General features: G+C 35.6%; 1 protein-coding gene across 4 annotated transcripts in view; it reads right to left on the bottom strand.

Moving 5' to 3' along the window:
- Window positions 1-22528, bottom strand: part of LOC114467981 (ubiquitin carboxyl-terminal hydrolase 22) — a 33312-nt gene that overhangs the window by 7257 nt on the left and 3527 nt on the right. For 2 of the 4 annotated variants that reach the window (XM_028454553.1, XM_028454552.1), the window contains 6 exons: window positions 10951-11065; window positions 10707-10839; window positions 4699-4812; window positions 4507-4608; window positions 1720-1886; window positions 337-496 (listed from right to left, as the gene is read on the bottom strand). In XM_028454553.1, coding sequence (XP_028310354.1) covers window positions 337-496; window positions 1720-1886; window positions 4507-4608; window positions 4699-4812; window positions 10707-10839; window positions 10951-11025 — 751 coding nt within the window. In that variant the 5' untranslated portion in view covers window positions 11026-11065. The remainder of the gene's footprint in view (window positions 1-336; window positions 497-1719; window positions 1887-4506; window positions 4609-4698; window positions 4813-10706; window positions 10840-10950; window positions 11066-22528) is intronic. The other 2 variants (XM_028454550.1, XM_028454551.1) reach the window with 1 other exon arrangement.

Genomic DNA, 22528 nt, shown 5'->3' with positions numbered 1-22528 from the left:
AATTCATACCTAAAATATTTTAAAAAGATCTGATTATTTGTAAAACCTATGCAAACAATATGTAAGTCATGAAGCAGAAACTTCTAAACTCAGTACTGGAGGACTGAAGTTGAGCAGATTTTCATGTCTTCCTACTCCAAAAGACCTGAATTCAACTTTAAAACTATAATGCAGTTCTGCAAAAATTCCTTGCAATCAAGTGTGTTGGGCCAGAGAAACGTCTACAACTTACAGTGTAGACATGTTTGCATCAGTGGCAGTCGTTTGTTAATGTTAAAGAGAAATCGTCTGACTTTTGTCTCTTGTTCCAATCTTCAGTGTTTAAAAGGCCCTTACTGATGGTGTCCCCTTTGCAGTGTCTATGTAGTACATCCAGCGCTGCAATGAGGAACTCATGGGCGTCTTGCTGCTCATAGCCCGCGAGATGACGTGCATGGGTCCACACCAGGTGTAGCAGCCGAAAGGGAATGTGAGGCGATCGGTGGCCCGAGTAAAACTAGTGTGGAAAAATGACAGAAAAAGGAAAAGGAAGTTAGTCTCTTTCTCCAGCTGCAGACTGCAGTATATTTACATTCATTACACCTATGTAACACATACTCTTTAAACACTTGTTAGCAATAACTTTCAGTTAATGTTCACTTACGCTGGTTTTGTCACATTATAAACATACAACAATGAGACTCTAAATACCATTACATCCATAGAGAAAAGAAATGTAGAGACAGAGATGGCTGCAGTGCTAATCACTTCTGCTTCTGCTAGATTAAATTATATTTTTCCTTTTCATCATCATGCTAATGTGTAAGTTTTGTCATTTTTTGTACAACAGTTTTCTTTGCTGTTATGACTGTTGTCTTTAGAAATAATAATTGAGAATTTGCAGGAAACCTGGTTGCCATGGGAATAGTGAATAACGAACCAGATCAAGGTCAGACAATCTGGTTGAGGAAGTAACAGAAGTGGCATGTTTTCATTCAGAGGAAACTCTCATTCCTCTTTGTGCACCATTAGTCCTTCTGATGTTGGATTCTGAAAGGAGTTCATAACCTGATGGGCTAACAGTGCTTTTGATATGCAATTACATTTATTTAGGGACAAAATGAAGATGAGTAATACATGGATTCGGACTCGTCATTGATTTTTCTTGGACCGAGAACCCTTGATCTTCCATCTCGCACACAGCTGAATACTCAATCAATGACAGTGTTTCTGTGAGGCCGAGGTGAGCTATTACCACCATCAGAGGGAATACATCTGAACGAATCAGCCACCTGGAATAGGACAGGTCTTAGTACGCCTGCTTGTAACTTGGTGGGACTGAGGGAGGAGTGGTGCTGATTAAACTCGTACACTGCAACAATATGTGCCATCTGTGCGCCTATAGACCGAGATGTAATAGGGTGTTAGAAGAAAGTGAGGCCGTGTGGGAGCAGACCAAAGAGCTGTTATGCAACACTTTCACTTGATGACTTTGTAATGAAAAAAGTGGGAGAAGCTATAAAAGGCTCTGCATCATAACCTGTGATGAGTGATCAGTTGTCGTTATTTTATTCATTTTTTTTCTATTCTTAGTTTTGTTTTTTACATTTTCCCATTGAAGGACTCCCTACTCCCACTCTTTCTTCAGACACTTCCAAGCAGAGGCAGAACCTATTTAATACCACTATGGTAGAACAAATGTCAGACATGAATAAGTTTACTTAATAATGTGCATCGTACCTCCTGAAAAAGCTGCGACATCTCACACACCAGGCAGGAGTTTGATTGCATCTCGCACTTGTGTCTGTCCGAGAGAAAAAAGTCTCGCAGCAGCGGTGTGTGTGTTAGAGCCTGAACAATGCAGTTCATGAAACACGTGTTGCCCAGGTTTATTAACCCTCGTAAGCCTGCGGAACAGAAAGAGAAGAGTGAGAAGGAGTCACAACTGTTAACTATTCAGAGGTCTGTACTATTAGATTTCAGTTGGTCGACATGTTGCAGGCTTTGAAATGTCCTTTAGTCTTATTGATAGATGGTTGTATCCTGCCAAAGGTGTTAAACATTAAACTGTGTCCTGAGGATGGTTTAACGTCCTTGTTCTGGTTTATATTTCTTAATAATCCAACATAATAGATGGGATGAAACAAGGCAACATAAGAAAACACATCAACCACCTGAGCATAAGTAGAGTAAAATGGTTTAGGTTGTTTCATGAAAAAAAGGTAAGAGTGTGCTTAACCTTCTGGTACTTAAAATAGATCTCCAACATAAACCCTAAGCAAATTAAATCATTTTTTTTACTTGACGAAACTTTATATTCTAAAATAAAAGCTAATGTAATTCTCAGAGACAAGTAAAAAAAAAAAAACATTTTAGTAAAACATGCCAGCAAGCCTAAAGTGTGTACCCTGGCAAACACCCCAAGTAGCGAACGACTTCATTTAGAGCATGAAAACAACACTTTCCACTGATGACCACCAGAACAGGTGAGACACAGCGTGGCATTGGTTCTAATCCAATTAAGCAATGGTTGGTTATGGAAGAGAGAGCTCGGTGGGAGTCTAAGTAATTCAGAAAAGATCTGGCAAGCGCACACAACGACACACGCACTACAGCCAACTGTGTACTGGCCCAATCAGAGTGGCCACCAAAGCTTTTAAAAGCATAGAAAGAGAACAAAGAAAAAAAAGTTTACACAGTTAAAACCATTTAAAACAACAGAGACAGATTCAGATCCAATGTTGTGTGCATCAAATAGAGATAAAACATTGCATCCATCCTGTTGACCTTTGGTTCAACAATAAAATGCTTGATAGACCCCAAATACCCTTATACAGCACAGACAAACTAACACAGTGGTTCTCAACTTTTTCAGCCTGCAACCCCCAAAATAAAGGTCCCATAGAGCGGGGACCCCCACTGTACCTGAAGGTGGTTGAACACAGACATGAACATTGAAGAACAGTTATGTGGAGACAGGGCCATCTATAAGGGGGAATAAAGGGAAGAGCTTTTTGGGGCCCATCCATGAAGTCAACAAAATTATGGTTTATTGTTCTATTAATCTATGATAACCACATTTATTCATTGATCTGAATAATATCCACTGTTATCCAGGACATTTACGATTATTTTTGCCCTAGTATATAGTCATCTTAAAGATGTAAATCCTTGTTTTAATCAGAAATAAAATGGGTTAAAAGTGACCAAAAATAAAGGAAAAGGTGGTGAAATGAGATTTTAAAAACAACAGAAGTTAATTAAAAGTTGTAAGTTAGAGTGTCCAAAAACGGACAGAAAAAGAGCCCAAAAAGGTTCAAAGTTTCAATATTGGCTTAAAAGTGGCAGAAAAATGCAGGAACATTTAGTTTAAACTGGCCAATAATGATTATGACAAATTGTGAATGTGGTTAAATTGGCATGAAATGTGGTGAGAAGAGGTTAAAAGTGACAATAATGGGTCAACACATGCAACATTAGGTGGGAAAAGTGGTGAAAAAGGTTTATAAGTGCTGAAAATGTGTTGAAAGTGGAGAAAAGGCATTGAAATTTAATAGAGAAGTGGCAAAAATGGGAGTAATGTAGCAAAAATACATTAAAAGATTCAAAATTATGGCAAGAAAAAGTAATGAAAATAGGTCAAAATGTGGCAAGTTTGGTGGAGTTGAAAAAAAACGGTAAAAGAAAATAACCATTTATTGAGCTCAAATTGTTCAAAAAATATTAATTTCTTAAAGGGATCCTCCACTGATTTTACAAATGTGGCCTAACAAACATTTGAAATGTCCTTATTAGAAGATCTATGCCTAACAAAATGCATTATTTTGCACCATATTTGTTTTACTGTATTAACTTTTAAAAATTGGACTAGTTTTAGAGCCTGTGTGCCGCCGTGTGGAAATGACGTCATTGATGACGCCAGTCGCCCCTTTCAGCCCACTGAGTTCAATAGGACGTGAAGCATTCAGGACCATTTAGCAGCTTTTTCAGTCAAAATTTGTAAAAACAGTGGAGGATCCCTTTAAAGGCATCTGGCGACACCCTCCCAGTGTCTCACAATCCCAAGGTTGAGACCCCCTGAACTAACACACATATGCGCAACTATGTAGAACACTCAAATTAGACACACATTCACACTTGTACCAGGATTGGGGTCAATTAGATTTTTCAGTTATAATCACGTTTACAATTGCAATTCAATTACAATTATTTTTTATTATTATTGTCATTCACATGTACAATTTCCCCAAAGTATCACATTTTTCACCAGTCCTAATATGTGTTCAAATTTTCACAAGTTTTTAGGCCCTCAAAAATGCGCAAATAAAATAATAATAATAATGAAAACGAGGTGCATTACAATAGGGTCCTACGCACCGTTGTGCTCTGGCCCGAATTATGCTATAATTATAATTAATTATCAATTACACAATTACAATTATAATTTACCCTAACCCTGACTTGTACACACGCACACTTGTGCAGCTCATTAATATATCTGTCTGTGTGTACTAGTCTGTTGCCCACCTATTGTACAGTTTGTAGTGATTTTCCGCCGCTTTGGATTGTGTCGTAATAATTCTAGCTCCCTCTTGGTTGGCTCCCACGTTGTATATTTCTCCCCGATGCCTGTGAATACAAAGCAAACACAAGCACTGACAGCACTGAGACCTCAGGAGGGGCTTGTTGCATGAGCTGCATTAAAACTGAGAGCTATACCTTGCAATTTCCAGGCTTTTCTCTGCTCTTCTTTGGCAATCTGCTCCATGTCTTTGTCGTATATGTAGTCTTGACACACAAAACAATATATTCCACCGTATAATAAGTCTATTGCTGGAAGCAAAAGAGAGAGAGAAAGAGATATTCCACTGTAATTACAAACCGATTTTCCCAAAGCAGCAATACACATTGGTTCATTATTTACTGCCCTGCATTGCTTTGCAGATGAAGCTTTACCACACCCCCATCTGTACATCACCATCACATTGCTAAATGTGAAATATTCCATGGTTGAGAGGAATGGAGGGAGAGCGTTCGTCTATGGGATCTACATCACGGTTTCGACTCTCAAGCTCCAATGCAGCAATGCCTCGACTGTTACCGTGACAACAGCCCAACCAGATATTCATTTACCCACACTAAGAAAGTAAGCGTTTCTAAAAAAAAAAAAAAAAAAAGAGCTTTATGCTCTACATTGTCCTCACACTTTGTTCTTAGTTTGAGAGACAGTTTTCCTGAGCTGTTTAAAAATAAAGGACACATTAATATAATATATTCCCACAGAAAAACAATAAGTTATTCATTTCGAGTGTTTTATTCATTGAACAAATCCATTCATTATAGGCAGCACCAAGCATAATGCTGCATTAAGGTACAAACAAGCAGAGCTAAAGAGAATTTAATATGCATAATAATTAGTGCTGGGCAAATATTTTTTTTAAACACGATTAATCGCAGTGTTATGCGCAAAATTAAATAATCATTTCCAATGTAGTGTATTACACACTTTTATTTGAAAAGTACTGCTGTATGAACTAGGGATATCCCGATACAACTACTTCACTTAAACAATACCGATATTGCAGCCTTGAGTATTTGGCAATATCAATGTCGATACGATATCAGCACAAATCACACATGCTTTTATTACTTATTTTGTAGTGAAATGTTAGAAAATTCTTAGTCAAGTGATGTCACTCAAACAGAGAACAATAGTCAACACTTCAAGTTCACTTCAGTTATTTTTTACTGTCAGTATATGGTGGAAACCACTGAGGGCGGGGACAAAAACAACATATCGGAGCACTTACATCAGAGATTTTAGATGCAGTCCGATAAAATCCCATATTCGTTTTCTGGCTGATATTGGACCGATATCAATATCGGATCGGGACACCCCTAGTATGAACTAAAGTGAAACAACATTTGGCCTGTAAACACTTAACACAAACAAATAAGGTGCTTATTAAAGCAGAACTCCCTTTACACAGCAGTACGACATAATACACCCTCAGAGTCTGAGCAACAGCAGCATTTTTAAATCACTTTTCTTTTTTTCTAAACTGATAACAGCAGAAACATTTTTCTTCTATTAGGGTGCGGCATAAACATAAACATAAACTATTTTCAATAGCAAGTGTTAGGGATGTAAAGATTAATCGTGAGGCAGTTCAAAATCAATTGTAAGGTGTCATGGTTTACATTGATACTCTGAAACTGAATCACAGTACTTTAAAAAAAAATTATATTATTTTTATTTGTTTATTTATTTTTTTCACAAATGGCGCTATCTATTTAGAATTTTAAATTCAGGACGCACCACCATGTTTTAAATCAGAAGTGTGGAAGCATTTTGGTTTCCCCAAGACAGAATGAAAGAAGTTAGAAAGAAAAAACTTGGCATCCATGGTCAGAGAGGAAAGGGAGAAACAAGAGAGAATGAAAGCCATAGTTTGTTTGTTTATATTATTTCTTGATATGGAATTTGTTTTAAAGTCTAATTGTTAAGGAACAAAATACATTTTCAGTTGCACTTTTAAAAACAAAAAGAAACTATTATGCAGTTTTGCATAGTTTACTGTAAAGCCAGAATTTAAATGAATAGGCTTCTTCTTTTGTACTATTTCTTTATTTTATTCAGGATTTATTTTTAATTAAATTCAATTGTTTTGAATAGTTTATCAAGGGATTCTTTTGACAATGAAAGATAAAGAAAAACTGTATTTTTATTTTCCAAGAAAAAAAAAGAATATTTTTCAGTCATTATTTGTCTACAGTCTCATTTTGTAAAATAAATCATGAGAGAATCGTATCGTGAACCCAGTATCGTGAATCGTATCAGGAGTTGAGTGAATCGTTACAACCCTATCAAGCGTCCATGTGATCTGTAAAGAGTGAGATGAAGTGGTTGACCACACACAAAAAGTACAAAGTTGTGATTTCCTTTGCAGAGAACTTTTCAGTCTTTGAAGTACATGTTGTACTAGATTTTCTTTGGAGAATATAAGTTAAAATAAAAAAATAAAAAAGACTGACAATGACAGAATTAACTGCATTTATCCATTCCTCCAACGTTACATTTTCTCACTCATCTGCACCAGTCGTCTGCAGTGAGAGCAACCGTTGGTGCACGTTGCAATACCGTCGCTTTTATTGTCGACTCTTTTTCATACAACTCGTGTATTCTTCTTTGGTGCACCTTGAGGGAGGCTCATACTGTACCTGCCGTCAATGGTTGCAATCTTAAGAACATTCCTCAGACCAACATCTTCAACGATACTTAACGGCCTGCACTTTGTAGCTATCAGCTTTGCCATGGCATTTGTTAGCTTGTCTTGCTTTTGTTTATCGATGCTTCCCCCACACGATGCATCTAATTTGTTAGCGTCAACAAGAGCTCGGTAGTCGGTACCCATAAATATCATACTGGATATAAAAAGGCTCGATGTCTTACGGCGGAGTCTCTGACATCCTCACCAACGGCCATCTTACCTCAGGCAGTTCTCTGATGGAGTCTGATGGAGAAGGTAAGTGATCTGCACAAACCTAAATACTCTTATCTCCCTGAAATCTGGATGCATTTACAAACTGTTTGGGTTCTTAAAAACGTTATTAACGTGGCTAGAATTCAGGATGTTTAAACATGTTCAAATTGCAGCTTTTCTTTAAAAAAATTAAAAAAAAATACAACTTCATCGTGCAGCATAGTTGTGTAAGGCTGAGACCACCAGATTTAACTTGTTAAAAAAAATGTGTTAAAAACATCTTATATTATGATTCTTACAGGAAACTGTGCAGGCTACTGTTGAAACCAGAGCATGTGGGATCACCTGTAACATATTACAATACTATGACTATATTTAGAATAATCGTTAGTTACTTAGTGGAAGTATGTACAACAAGGTCCTGTTACAAAGAAACAGCGGGGCTGATATAATAGTAATGCAATGTTTGTTTAAACAATCACTGAATGTTTGTTTTGGACAACTTTATAATTATTTTAATGTGGTCATTCTGTAAGTATCATATTATCATGTAATAAATATTAATTATTGATTTCACTATTTTTTTGGGACATTTCTGATCTCTGATTTATTGTTTTTTTTAATTGTTATTATCATTATTTTTTACCTTGTGGTAGATACACTGCTGTTGTGTTAATGTTTGAAATAAAATTAAATCAAATCACCACAAGAAGCAGAACAGAAACTAAAATAAAACAAAAACAAGAAGAACAAAAGATGTGGAAAGGGATTGATTATTGTTGTTGTTCAGCTGAGTCAAGGACAAACAATGAGGGTGAGGAGCAAGAAGAAAGAGGAGAAAACAAAGAACGCATAAAGGTAAAGGACGAAGAAAGGCATCTGAGAACAAGGCTATAAGAGGAACACATAGAAGGAGTTCTGTAATAGGACCTTGACATCTTGCAGACGCGGGCGTTTGCATTCATTTGATTAGAGATAAACACAGTCTTAATGTAATGAGGCTAAAAGCTAAATAACACTTTGGCCTTCCTGCTGTGTCTGTCTCTGCTAAACTGAAACGTATAAATGAATCACTTAAAGAAATCCCCCTTTATTTACAACCACTAAAGCGCTCTGTTGTCTCCCAATGACGTTGTTGTTCCTATATGTAAATAGTTCTATTAAAACTTTGGTTTTTATCTAGCATGCTAGAAAAACATATAACACGATTTTTTGGGTGCCGATTTTAAATCTATTTTTTTATTTAAAAAATCTATTTTATTTATTTGATTTTTATGGGGGGGATATTTCATCAATATTTTTGTGTATTTGTGCAATATTTCAATGGTGGTTACAATGCTTTCAATGTGTTGCAATGGTTACTTGATGCACTTGATTTTATGATTGCAGTGTGTAATATTGTGTAATATTTATGTGTGCACAGACATTTTATTTTCATTTAATCTGTTCAGATCAGTGTTTAAACTGACACAATAGGAGAAATTATTTTTCTTATTTTTGCGCATGATCAGTAACTCAGGGTGATTTATCCTTAATGTTCTCACTTACAGTTGTTACAATACCGTCATTATGTTGTCATGGTTACTTTGAGACTTCTACACAGTAGTTTCAGTTACACTTTATTTCATGAAGGCAGTGTGTAAATACTACTAATAATAATAAATAGGATGTTTTGAAGCAAATTGTTTTGTCTCAGTTTGTCCTCTGAATGATCAATATCTTCTGATGAACATATACAGCAACTTGATTTTTCATCTCGACGTTTAATTCTGGGTAGAATATCGCAATATTGTGATAATATAGTATTCTGACCCAAGTATCGTGATAGGTATCGTATAGCAACATCCTTGCCAATACTCACCCCTAAAAATGATGGCATCATTGACTGTGCATGGGATGGGCCTGCTGACATAAAGTGTGTCCTCTGTACACAGCTATACAGAAACAAGGCCAAATGTAATGGACGTTAGCAAAGAGAGCTAACGTCTGCCCAGACGTGTGTCCAAGGTACCATCACAATAAAGGGCAGCACAGCTTATGTTTTAAGATGGACAATTGTTGTTCATGATTGACTTGCATATATTACTTCGCACACACGTGAATGACACGTAACTGGAATCCTACAAAATTTCTGAAATTATTCATTTTAACTACCTCCGCCATGGGAACATTTTCACCAGTGTTTATTTTAGGCCTGCACAATTTTGACAAAAAAAAACATTAATTGCAATTTTTTTTGACAGATACTGCAATTCGATTTACAATTTTTAAAAATATTTTATACATTTGAATACATACATAAGCGTTTTATTTATTTTTTCCACATCACTGTTTTAAAATGGCATTTAAGAAGTATGAATCAATTTTTTCAGAAAATATTAGTTTTTAACTCCTGTGAGGAAACAAAATAAATAGTAATAAAAATTGTATGTGCAAAATAAAGTAAGATACAATTAAAAGGTAGATGTTGTACAGTGAGAAAACAAAAATAAATACAAATAAAAAAACTATAATTAAACAAAAATGTATGTCAAAAATAAAAATAATAAAAGTGTAATTGAAAATAATGAGTAAGATACAATTAAAAGTAAATATAAGTGGTACTGACATGGATTATTCTGACTGCTCATTTTTAATTATTCATGTCATATAAAGATGTATGAGAACAGCATTAATGTCACCATATTTACCCTCAGGGATCAATAGTTTACTGAATCTGAGCAGGTTTATTGATTAGGTTTTGATTAAATTAATTTAAATTAACCTAATTTAAATGATCCTAATGACATAAATCCAGACTGTAATGATGAAACAAAAATAAAAAAAATGCAAGGATGCATCAGTAATTTCACAACTAGGGGCCAGAATATTTTAGAGTATCAGAAGTTTGTCCTATTCTTAAAAACTCACCAACAAAATAAATGACTCTCAGGAAGCCCTCCCTCTGAAGTTGGACCACAACTTTAGAACATTTAAGACTGTCATTTTTCTTTAAAAAAAAGAGTAAACATTAAGGAATCTTTGAGGTAGTTTTGATATGGTGTAAATAAAAAAGAAAAGAAATATATAGTAGGTTTTAGAATAATTCTCGCTTCTGTACGCAGCATTTTGTTTCAGTCATATATGCAATGTTACCTACGCAATATTTATGTGCTTGGGCATGTTTTTTTTTTTAATACATACGTTTTTGGTTCCAATCTAACTTTTTAAAAGGCATAAAAAGTAAACCAAGTGGCCCCTTACCTAGGTTGTGCCTCTTGTTTTTTGCGTGTTCGTGGATGTGCTTTTTCGTAAAACAGCCGAAAAAAACACAATAGAGGCAAGAGTGGAGTCGGTTGAGATGGGCACCGCACATGTGACAGACGCACGACTTGGCCTGGAAATAAAAAACACAAACAAACAAGAACCAGGGTTAGAGGAAAGAAAAATAACAACCTGTATTACGTTGCAATAAATGATAAAGTTGCTATTGTGGGAAACTTAGCACAGAGCAATAGCTGGGCTTCATGGTTGCATGAGAGTAGCTTGAGATGCATAAAGGAAGAGTCCACCTGTCCATCATCAGAATCGGATCGTCTCCTTTTTCATTTCCTCTCACTATGCTACTTGCAAAATGTCAGCCAGTAGTGTGACCATGACAACAGCAGGACACAGAAGAGACAAGAAAATCACAAGGCTGGTGTTTATCTTCAAAACATGAGTTCGACTGTGTTACAACTTGTTACTGCAAATGTTTGTGATGGAACACTGAAGCAGCTCTGAAGCAGATCCTGTTCAAGATAAAATGGACCTATCCAAAGGTATGTGTTGAGACAAATCAGAGAAATCAGACAAAGACTATCCTGTGCATCTCCCACGTTAATGTAAGTCATTCTTAAAAAATGGCAGCTCATTGGTAAGTAGATGAATATATAAAAAATGTATGTCTTTTACCAGCTGCATACATATAAGATATGTCTGCTAAGCCTCACCACAATAAAGCAGAGGTCGACCGATATGGGATTTTCAAAGGCCGATGCCGATTTCTAAAAAAAAAAAAAAAATTCAGCCAATGGCCGATATCTAAAGCTGATTTTGGAAGCGGATACATTTTTTTTTTTTTAAAGCACATTGTTTATGAAAGACAATTGAAACCCTCATATGATATAAATGTATATATTAGAAATTAAATTAATTACACTAATAGAACTATTGACATTTATTGAACTTTAAATATACCCGTACACAACCAAGTAAAACAAAAATTACAGGACGGGTAAGTAGCAGTAAAGCACAACAACAATATACAATATACAAGTAGTGGGTTAAACTAAATACCTGTTTTAGGTATAACCACTCACTCCTTCCCTCTGTTCACAGCCACCACCATTATACCTAAGCATCACACTTGTCACCATATGCACCACTACAACATCACATCTAGGGGTGAGTACTGGCAAGGATGTTGCAATACGATACATACCGCGATACTTGGGTTGCAATATATTAATTAAACGTAAAGATTGAAAAATCAAGTTGCTGTATATGTTCATCAGAAGATATTGATCATTCAGAGGACAAATTGAGAAAACTATTTGCTTCAAAACATCCCATTTATTTTTTATTATCTTTTATTATTAGTGTTTTTACTTTATGATGGCAGTGTTACACACTGCCATCATAAAGTAAAGTGCAACAAGAATCTTTCCACTAAAACTACTGTGTAGAAGTCTCAAAGTAACCATGACAACATAATGACGGCATTGTAACAACAGTAAGTGAGAACGTTAAGGATAAATCACCCTGAGTTACTGATAATGCACAAAAGAAAATTAATTTCTCCTATTGTGTCAGTTTAAACACTGATTTGAACAGATTATATGAAAATAAAATGTCTGCACACATAAATATTGCAGGCATTACACACTGCCATCATAAAATCAAGTGCATCAAGTAACCATTGCAACACATTGAAAGCATTGTAACCACTGAAATATTGCACAAATACACCCAAAAAAATTGTGATATATCGTGAAATCGATTTTTTTTTCTTCACACCCCTAATCACATCTCACTTTAAAATAATCAACTCATCCCCACCCATTCTATTTCCTACTTTGAGTCTCTCCTCCTTGTTCCCTTCCCCCTCACTTAGGTGTAACACTGCCCTCTATTTTTATATCCTCCCTATAATAAAGTGTTTCTTACCTTTCCTTAGGGAAGGCTGGTAATGGTAATATATATATATATATATATATATATATATTAGGGATGTAACGATTAATCGTAAGGCAGTTAAAAATCGATTCATAGGTACCACGGTTCACATCGATGCTCTGAAAATTGAATCGCAGTACTTTTAAACAGCAGAGGGCGCTATATATTAATCCTTCCAGAAGCGGACGTGACGGGCGGAATCTGCTACTATTTTCTTTCTGGCCGCCATTTACTGTTAAACATGCTCATAAATGATTCTTTACTCCTTTATCACCGAAAGAATATCTGTAATATTACTTGAATATCTGTAAAAGTCATGTTTTTCTATTAACTCTGTCTGCTAGCATAGCATCTCTTCTTCACTGGTGGAATAACTGCATGCCAACCGACCACTGGGTTACCAGCGCCCTCTGCTGGTTTAAACAAATATCTGACGTAAATACAGTAAAATGACTGTTTTTTTTTTTTAAAAGTCCAATTGTTAAGGCACAAAATACATTTTCAGTTGCACTTTTAAAAAGAAAAAGAACTATTATGCAGTTTTGAATTGTTTATTATAGAACCAGAATTTAAATTAATAGGCTTCTTCATTTGTATTATTCCTTTATTTATTTCATTCAAGATTTATTTTTAGTTAAATTGCATCATTTTGAATAGTTTATCAAGGGATTCTTTTGACAATGAAAAATAAAAGGAAAATAGTACAGTATTTTCCCCAAAAAAAATAAAGAAATATTTTTCAGTCATCATTTAACTACAGTCCCATTTTGTAAAATAAATCGTGAGAAAAACGTATCGTGAACCCAGAATCGTGAATCGAATCGTATCGGGAGTTGAGTGAATCGTTACATCCCTAATATATATAGTTTCTTGGCCAATGGCCGATCTTAAAAAGAGTCCATATATCGGCCCGATAAATTGGCCAGCCTCTACAAAAAAGCCAATATATTGTTGAAAGTACACCTTTATCCATTTGGTATTTGGTTTTCATGTCACACTGATTTATGTTATATCAGAAAAAGTTTGTCATCTGAAAGATGTTGGTCTTAAACAACAACCTGCCCTTCCTTTGCAAATTACAGGGTTGTCCAGACAACACTTTTTTACTTCTGGTACGATACCGATATTCTAGCCTTGTGTACATGCTGATGCCGATATCAATCTAATACGATATCAGCATGAAACATACATTCATTTTTTTTTTTTTCTTTTTGCTTATTTTGTAGTGTGGAATGTGATATAGTGATATTACTCAAAGAACAATAGTCAGCAACAGTAGGTATGAGAAAGCTGACTAATTTATTATTAACCAAAAGTTACTTACAATTTAACCTTAAACACAAGAATGTTCTACAATTAAATTAAATAAATTAGAAATAATAATAATTTAGAATACCCTGAAAAATAACTTCAACAAATCCACTCGTTTAACTTAAACATAAATATATTCTCCGATTTACATTCTACGATTACTGATAAGAATAAAAAAATAGAAAACAAAACAGAATAGTGGACAACAAACATATTGCTTAGTAATAGTAAGTTATGAAAACAACTTTGTAAGCCTTAATTTTGTTTAAGGCTTACAAAACCACAAATGCTGACTAATGCACCTCAGTGCTTAAGAGAGCCTCTGAACGAACATCATTTCCAGCAAAAGCATTTCCCAAACTCATTTTATGGCAAAACATCAGCAGTTCTGAAGCTTCTAGACTAAAAGGCATCAGACACACTGAGACAGGACAAAAAGTAATATATAAGCAAATAGTGCTTTATTATGATAAGAACTAAATAAAAAGAAATGACACCAAGAACATGGTTTGAAGCTGCTGCAAAAATGTATAAACATTTTTGTGTTTATTTTTTAATTATGTTCTGAATAAAAGTAATTTGCTTCATCTTCTGCAAAAACAAATATGCAAAGCACATAACATATCAATATGTTAGCAAATGATTGCATGAAGTAACTTTAGTCAGTGTTTTAGACGAAGTGAGAGGAGGAGGTATAGCACAAAGTTACAAGGACATGCTTTGAAATGAAGAAATTAAACTAAAGTGAGGGATAAGATAAGGACAGAGGTCAATCAACCCAAAGACTTTCAAGCCAGACTTACTGAAGTGGTTCGCCCACTAACAGCACAAAGTGATATCAAAGAGAGCAGACGTAAAGCAGCTTGAAATCCTCAAACTGAAAAACAAGCCAGACAAGCTTTCCTCAGTTAGACACATTATAAAAGAATAAATAAATATGTGTGCTCAGTTCACACATAGTCTTAGAATTCATCAAAACAAAGTCAGTTCCTGCTTTTGAATGATACATTATCCATGTTGTATTGTAAAAAAAAAAAAAAAGGCAGTACTGATCTGTTTTCACTTCCTCCTTCCTGGATTACATTTAATAATGCACCATTTCAGACACATAACAAAGCCCTTACTTATTCATTGCATCTGATTATACTGTATATATGTGATGACTGTCACTTACAGTAAGTATTTCACCAGATGTTGCATGTGAAACAACAGGAGAGCTGGGAGGAGTCGGGAACAGCAATCACAACTGGGAGTTTTTTTTTTTTTTTTTAAATCTCCCGGGCCTGTATTCACGGAGCCGAGGCTGCGTTCACACTGCAGGCACATGTGGCCCAAATCTGATTTTTCGGGAGTCAAGTAACCAGATCTGATTTTTTAAAAGCAGTCAAATCTGGCCCAAAACAGATTTAGGCCACCTTCATATGTGGTCCTGAATCAGATACAGATCTGATCTTTTTCAATGTGACCCCAGTATGAACGGTAAAGGCGGATTTAATGATACGTTGACGCCACTTTATAGCAACAGCTGTGTAAGTGAATGCTGCACTGCAAAAAAACAAATACATTTTCAAAAAGAACTGCGCTTCAGCTGTCAGCGCGCTGTCCTCTGATCGGAGCAGAGAGGGACAGAATTAAAACAGGCTTTACACATCCACTGTTGAATCAATCATTTGTCTGCACAAGAACATGGATTATCCCTAGGGCTGCTCGATGATAGAAAAAATAATAATCACGATTATTTTAGTCAAAATTGTTCAAACGATTATTTGTCAACCAAAAAAGTTATTTAGTTTTTGTACAAAAAACAAAATATATTCTTTAAACATAAATAAAATCCATTAAACACTAAAATCATGTATGTTCACTTTTGCACAAAACAAAACACTTGTTGTATGTGATGTGTCTTTGCTCTAGGTCTTCATCATCAAACTTAAAGTGTTCCCATAGCAGAGAATTTGACTTGTCTTGGTTGTTTACCAAGTGTTTTTGCTGCATTTCTCCTGCCATGTTTCAAGACCTCTAGCAACAACTACCTCTGTTGGCCTGCAGGGTAGCTTTAGCTTTGAGAGGGGCGGGGCGAAGGGAGGAGCTTGCATGTGCGTGGATTAAACAACTCAAAGTTAGTAATAATAACATGTGTGTGCCAAGCTTTATTATTTGTAGATGTCCGAAATAGTGGGTTTGTTTTATTTAGCGAATGCAACATATGTTAAAAAAAAAATATTTGTTCTTTTTAAACAATTGTCTTTTTCTCGATTATGTTATTTTTGGAATCGTTGGGTGTAATAATCGAAATCTTAATCAAATTTAGATTTTGCAGGCTTAGCACTAAAACAAACGTATATATGTAATTTTTCCAAAGAAAAAATTAGGTTTTAATTGTTGGTTTCGGGTCGGGCAAGGATATTAATACCTAGAGCCTGTCGGTGCTCTTTCGGGTTCAGGTCAAAGCTTGAAGGTTCACATCATCACCACAAAACGCCAAAACAAAATATTTGGCTCTCTATTTCTTTCTTCTCGTCCTCCTATGCACCTGCTCATTCATTCTCTGGCTCCGCTGCATAAAACCTTTAAGACAAACGCGACAATGCGCATGCGGTTCAGATTGGAGCCGCATACCGTTCACACTGTAGTCTGATACAGGTCACATTTTAAATGGTAATGTGAACGGACAAACAAAAAAATTGGATCTGAGCAAAAGATTGGAATTGAGCATTAAGGCTTACAGTGTGAACGTATTTATTTCATTCAAGATTTATTTGTAGTTAAATTGCATTGTTTGAATAGTTCATCAAGGGATTCTTTTGACAATGAAAAATAAAAGGAAAATAGTACAGTATTTTTATCCCCCAAAAAATAAAGGAATATTTTTCAGTCATTTAAGTACAGTCCCATTTTGTAAAATGAATCGTGAGAGAATCGTATCGTGAACCCAGTATCGTGAATCGAATCGTATTGGGAGTTGAGTGAATCGTTACATCCCTAATCAATATCAAAAACAAGTATGTTTATCAAACTGTTGAATTACATTTTTCAAAAAAAGTTTAACTTTTGCTTCTACAGCAGATTCTGACAAGTTCTTAAATTATTTTTTAAAAAGCAAAGGAAAAAAGTAACCACATCCATCTTCAAAAGTGCTCAGTATGTCTTATGAAAATAAAGTGCAATCAACTTCCAAGCTAAAATGCATTGAGCAGTGAGGTAGTTTAACAATGTCTTATGTATTTCACTGACACCTAGTGACTAAGCGTTTACATGCTATGCATGTGTTGGTGCAATTAAGTTTTTTCAAAATTCAAAAACATGATTAAAGAAATCATTTTGGGCATTTTTTTTGGATCGATGCGATAATCGAGCTGCAAATTATCGTGATAGATTGCCAAATCAATTTTTTCTTACACCCTTACTCAAAAGTCAGGATGCATCATTTCACTAGTTTATTGAATCATCATGTGGGTGGATGGTAAAGATGTGCAAAAAGCAGACAGAAATCATCAGTTACAATCTAGTATCACACAGTTCCCAGGCTGGTGTGTGTGTTTTGGTTGAGCATTAATGGGCACAGAATCCGTTTGTGATGATAGTGCACTAGTGGGTCGCAGACACTAAGCTTTGTTTGTATTCACATTGCACAGTTGGCCAGTCAGGTCTGCAGTGGTGTGTCGAAGAATTGGACAGCCCCAAATGCAGGCTAAGCAGTTTGGATGGATGGATGCTTTTGTCTGGTCAGAAGTGACTACAGGAGAACCAACAACATTGGTAGATGATTTAGATCATGCATGCATAACCGTAACAATGACAACCAAAAGAAAAACCAAGATGAACAAAGAAGGCTTTACTTGACTTAAATGTTAATTTTTATTCCAATGGCGATGCCATTCAGCAAAACAATATTAAGTTTTATTACACCATTCATCTTTCCAGTGCCACACCTTACTCTCCATTACCTCAAAAACCTTTTTGTCAGCTTTATCTGTGTCTCCTCCCACAATGCTTCAGTCTGTCTTTTCCTCATTGTCAGCAGTCGGGCATCTCAGTGTGCCCAGGGCTTTTAATGTTCTATTAGATCAGCTATTGATCAACTGCTGGCTCAGATGTCTGAAACAAGTGTTGGGCAGGTAGCTAGCTCCAGTTCATGCTGTGCTAGGCTGAATGGGATCTTTGAAGCCAGTCACTGTGCTCGCTGAGTGCACATTCAAAGAAATGTGCACAGCTGTTGATTTATGAAAAGACAAATTCAGGCAAGTATTAGCTAAACGATTAGCTCTCCTAACCATCTGAATAGGATTGAAAGACTTTGTGGTACCAATGATGCTTAAGAATCCCGTCAAACTGTACAAATCACTGAGGATGCTTGCATTTATTTTGCACCAAGACAAAAAAAAGATACATATTCCAACAGAACCAAAAATTTGATGATTTGTAGATGATGGGAAAAAAATATACCAAATAACAAATAAAAAAGTCTGGAATCTCCAATCACAGTCCTGCTGCTGCAGAGACCCTAAACAGAGTGGGGAGGGGAGCTGAAACAGAATAGGATGCATAGCATAGCCGTATGAGCAGTGACTCACCATGCTGCACACTGCACACAAACCCCTGTGCAGCAGTACTACATGCTGAACTACAATGGCTTACATGTATAGTCGACTCTATAAATCTATCTCAACCACGTACAGAATAAGCTCAGAAACACTCTAAAATATGCTTCATCTGAAATTAGCTAAGAGGAATCAGACACATACATATTACCTGTACATTATAAATGGATATATAGCCTCATAGAACTGCAGCCTGTCAATGCCCACAAACCCCCATCCCTTTTAAAACGTAAATTCCACTTGCAGGAAGCTACCTTGGAGATGCACAGCAATATGAAATTCTGCCTCTTCTCTTTGCACGTATGTATGTATTCCCTTGGCTCAGCATAAACCCTGTAGGGGCCCTTGTAAAGAACATATTTCCACTTCAACTAAACAATGCCCAGTATTAAAGGACAAGAGGGATTGCGCGAGTATTTTCTTGACCCTATGATACAGTTGTATTTTCCATAAGGACACTAAAAGGTACAGTAGATCCAAGGTACACACCTGCAGAACAAGATATGGAAAACATACAGCAACATATTTTTTTAAACTGAATAAAATAAAACATTAAACCAAATGTCAATGCTAAGAATCAGTAGCAACATCTGAAATATATTGAAATAGAAAAACAACTCAAAAAAAAAAAAAACTCATTATGCATGACAGGCCAGCCTTCATGTATTCCGTTTGTGCACACGCTGAGCAGTGCAGCAAAAATATTTAAATCAACAAGTAAACATGCAGACAAACATGCAGCAGAGAGCACAGCTTGCACACTGCTATGTTTGCGTTTGTCTGCACAGATGGTAATCGGTCGAGGCTCTACGTTAACAAAAGACAGGGCTGATCGTTGTTCAAACCTTGCAGCAACCGTATGCTAACAACTACTGGTACATTGCATTGCTAGAATAACAGGCAGTTGCTTTTCTACACACTGAAGCTGCTAACACTGAGAGCACAGTGGTTCAATCAGGACACTATCAAATATCATCACATGTTTACTTCTCCTTTATCCCAACAGCACCAATCAGTGTGCAGAAGAAAGAAAGAAAGCATCAGAAAATCCATGAGCAGAAGTGGAAAGAAGCAGAGCGAGGCTACAGCAGCAGTGCTGAGTGTTGTAGTGGGTTTTTAGAAAGTAGACCTAGGTTTTAAATGATCTTGCAGTATAGATTAAGACCACTTCTCTTTCCAGGACCCGGAAGACATTTTCAAGTTAGAGCCCAGTTTCAAGAAAAGCTGTCAACTGGATCTACAATTGTAACAATAAGGTGTCCACACTGATGGAGATTGATTGCCTCTGGGCTTGGTCAGTCACCAGAAAGTGATTGGCAGCTCATTAGCCAGATGGTGCCGTGAAAAGAGGGCTGGACATCAGTTCCGTTGGCCAACTCAGGCCATGACCAGTACGTATTGTGGCAGGAATGTCTTGATGATGCCAAAATACTGTCGAGTATTGCTTTTAAGTGAACAAGCCAAGAGATAAACAGATGGCAGCCTTTTATTCTATCGTTATTTTAGTTTATTTTTGATTTCTGTACATTGTTTCTCTTGTGTTAAGTATGAATTAACTATTTGTGTTCCTATTGGTAATATACTGTGTGGAAGTTTTTGTCCTGTCTTTGTGCTTTGTTTTATCAGTAATTGTTGTTATTTGTCATACTTGTTCTCTTTTGTCATGTTGTATTGTCTCTGTCTCTGTTTTAATACCTTTTACATTCTAGGTTGTCTTTTAAAATCTGATCAGGGACACCAGATGAAAACTAGCCTCTTTTGGCTATATCTGGCTCATTTACAGCATGTGTCTGTTTATTAATGTGCATTATCCAAAGAAGTACAGAAGCATAGGCGGCGGGCGGAATTGCCTACTACTCTCTTTCTGGCCACCTTCTACTCTAAACATGTTTCCTAAATGATTCTTTACCCCTTTAGCACCAAAAGAATACAGTATCTGTAATATTATGTGAATATCTGTAAAAGTCAGGTTTTTCTATTAGCTCTGTCTGCCAGCGCATAGCATCTCTTCTTCACTGCGCAGAAAAGCTGCATCCCAACCGAACACTGGGTTACCAGGGTTACCAGCGCCCTCAGCTGGTCGAAACAAATATCTGGCGGCTGCAACTGAAGAAAAACAATCATTCTCTCTAAACATTTCCCCAATAACATAATAAATCTTACCATTCACACAACTGAATTCAACTAAATTAAATTAACATTAATTTTAAGAAATATTCAACATAGAAAAGAGTCGCTGGTAAGAATAATTCACAGATCAAATTTGAAAAAAGTAGATTTTAAAGGGGTTTTTAATTTTTCTCTATGGAATTGGATATGTATTTTTTTTAATATTCATGATCAATTAATATCATGAATTAAAAGTTCTGCATCCACGCTACTGGGTTACGAAAATCACAAATGTAAGGGTATATGTAAAATATATTATGAATATTAATGTGCTTGTGTTAGATATATTATGAATATTAATGTGCATTGATACCAAAACCAACTACAAACAAATCACATAAAATTAATGTTAATCATGCAGATATGTTACAGTGCGGGACAGCATTCTACAGAGGACTGCTAAGAGACTAAGCGCCCATACTGTTGGTATACTATAAGTTGGTACATTTTCAACTGAAAAGAGGTAAACTGATAATGATGCTCAATTCTTGGCCATCATTATCATGGATACCAGATTTCATCATGTTCACAAAAACTAGGTGAAAAAATACATCATGCTAAGAAAAGTGCTACAAAATAAACAAAAGAAAAGCCACAATTACACTAACATAATGCACCATATAGCAACATTTTTGCAAAATGTATAGGGGGGGAGAGATGCCATTTGGTAAATACATGCAAAGGCATGTTAACACTAAATAATAGGCTTCCAGAGAAATGTTATAATAGTACTAAACCGATTTTGACAAAATTTTAACCAAATGTAGACCTTATGCAAAATTCAAAAAATCCCTATCTCATTTGCTCTGTACTTCTGTGAATGTAAGAATGCAAACACTTATTTTAATGTATAACTGTAAATGTTTACCTAACTAATAAAGAGACTTTACCAGGCCTATGATTACAGACCTTCTGCCCTTTGCGTAGCCTGAGTCACTGAGACCGAGCCCACAACAGACAGACTGAAAGAGCTATTAGACTAAACAGTGGAATGACGGACAGGATATGGTCCTAGAAAAAACAGGCATGAAAGAAGCCCACTGACAGACATCAAAAATTGACAAACCCGTAGCTGGTTTTCCATAAAGCAGTAGCATTGAAAAGACTTACAAAAGACAAAGAGGTGAAAAAAGCAGGTAGCGGTAGAGACGTTTAGCTGTTAGTGCTCTGATGCAAAACATTATTTATGTTTAAAAACCCAATACAAATCGTTTTCCTTTTACAAGAAACAAAAGCAACAGTGCTAGAGTAAACATGGAAATATATTTTTTTTTTTTAAATAATAGCAATAAATGTAGGGCTGGAAGGATTTGTTGATGGCTTCAAATACCTCGATTACAAAAAATTATCAATTAATTTTCTCTGCCTCAAAGCCTTGTTTAATTAAAAGGAGAAATGTGTATTTTCTTTTTCCAATGTTGCCTGCATTTGTATTTTTTTTGATTGACACCAAATGTGGAAAAATATGTTATGTCATAATATGTTATGGTTTCATTTATTCAGACAACTTTTTGACTTTGATCTCCAGACATGTAAGGAGATCAACTCACTGCCTTTAAGTACATTTCCTAAAAAAAAAACAAATTGTCAGAATAAATGGCACCTTAACATATTATTTAAAAAAAAAAAAGACAAAATGAACATACTGGAATTAATATGTTACATCAAATATGCTTTTTCTACTTTCAATAATTCATTCGTAGTAAAATGAAACTCTTTCCTAAAAAGGAAACAAAGTGACTGTATATGTTCTCTGATTACTTGATAAATTGGTGGATTAATTGATAG

Source organism: Gouania willdenowi, chromosome 8, assembly GCF_900634775.1.
Source record: "Gouania willdenowi chromosome 8, fGouWil2.1, whole genome shotgun sequence".
Lineage (NCBI taxonomy): Eukaryota > Metazoa > Chordata > Actinopteri > Blenniiformes > Gobiesocidae > Gouania > Gouania willdenowi.
This window is presented reverse-complemented; position numbering and strand designations above follow the sequence as displayed.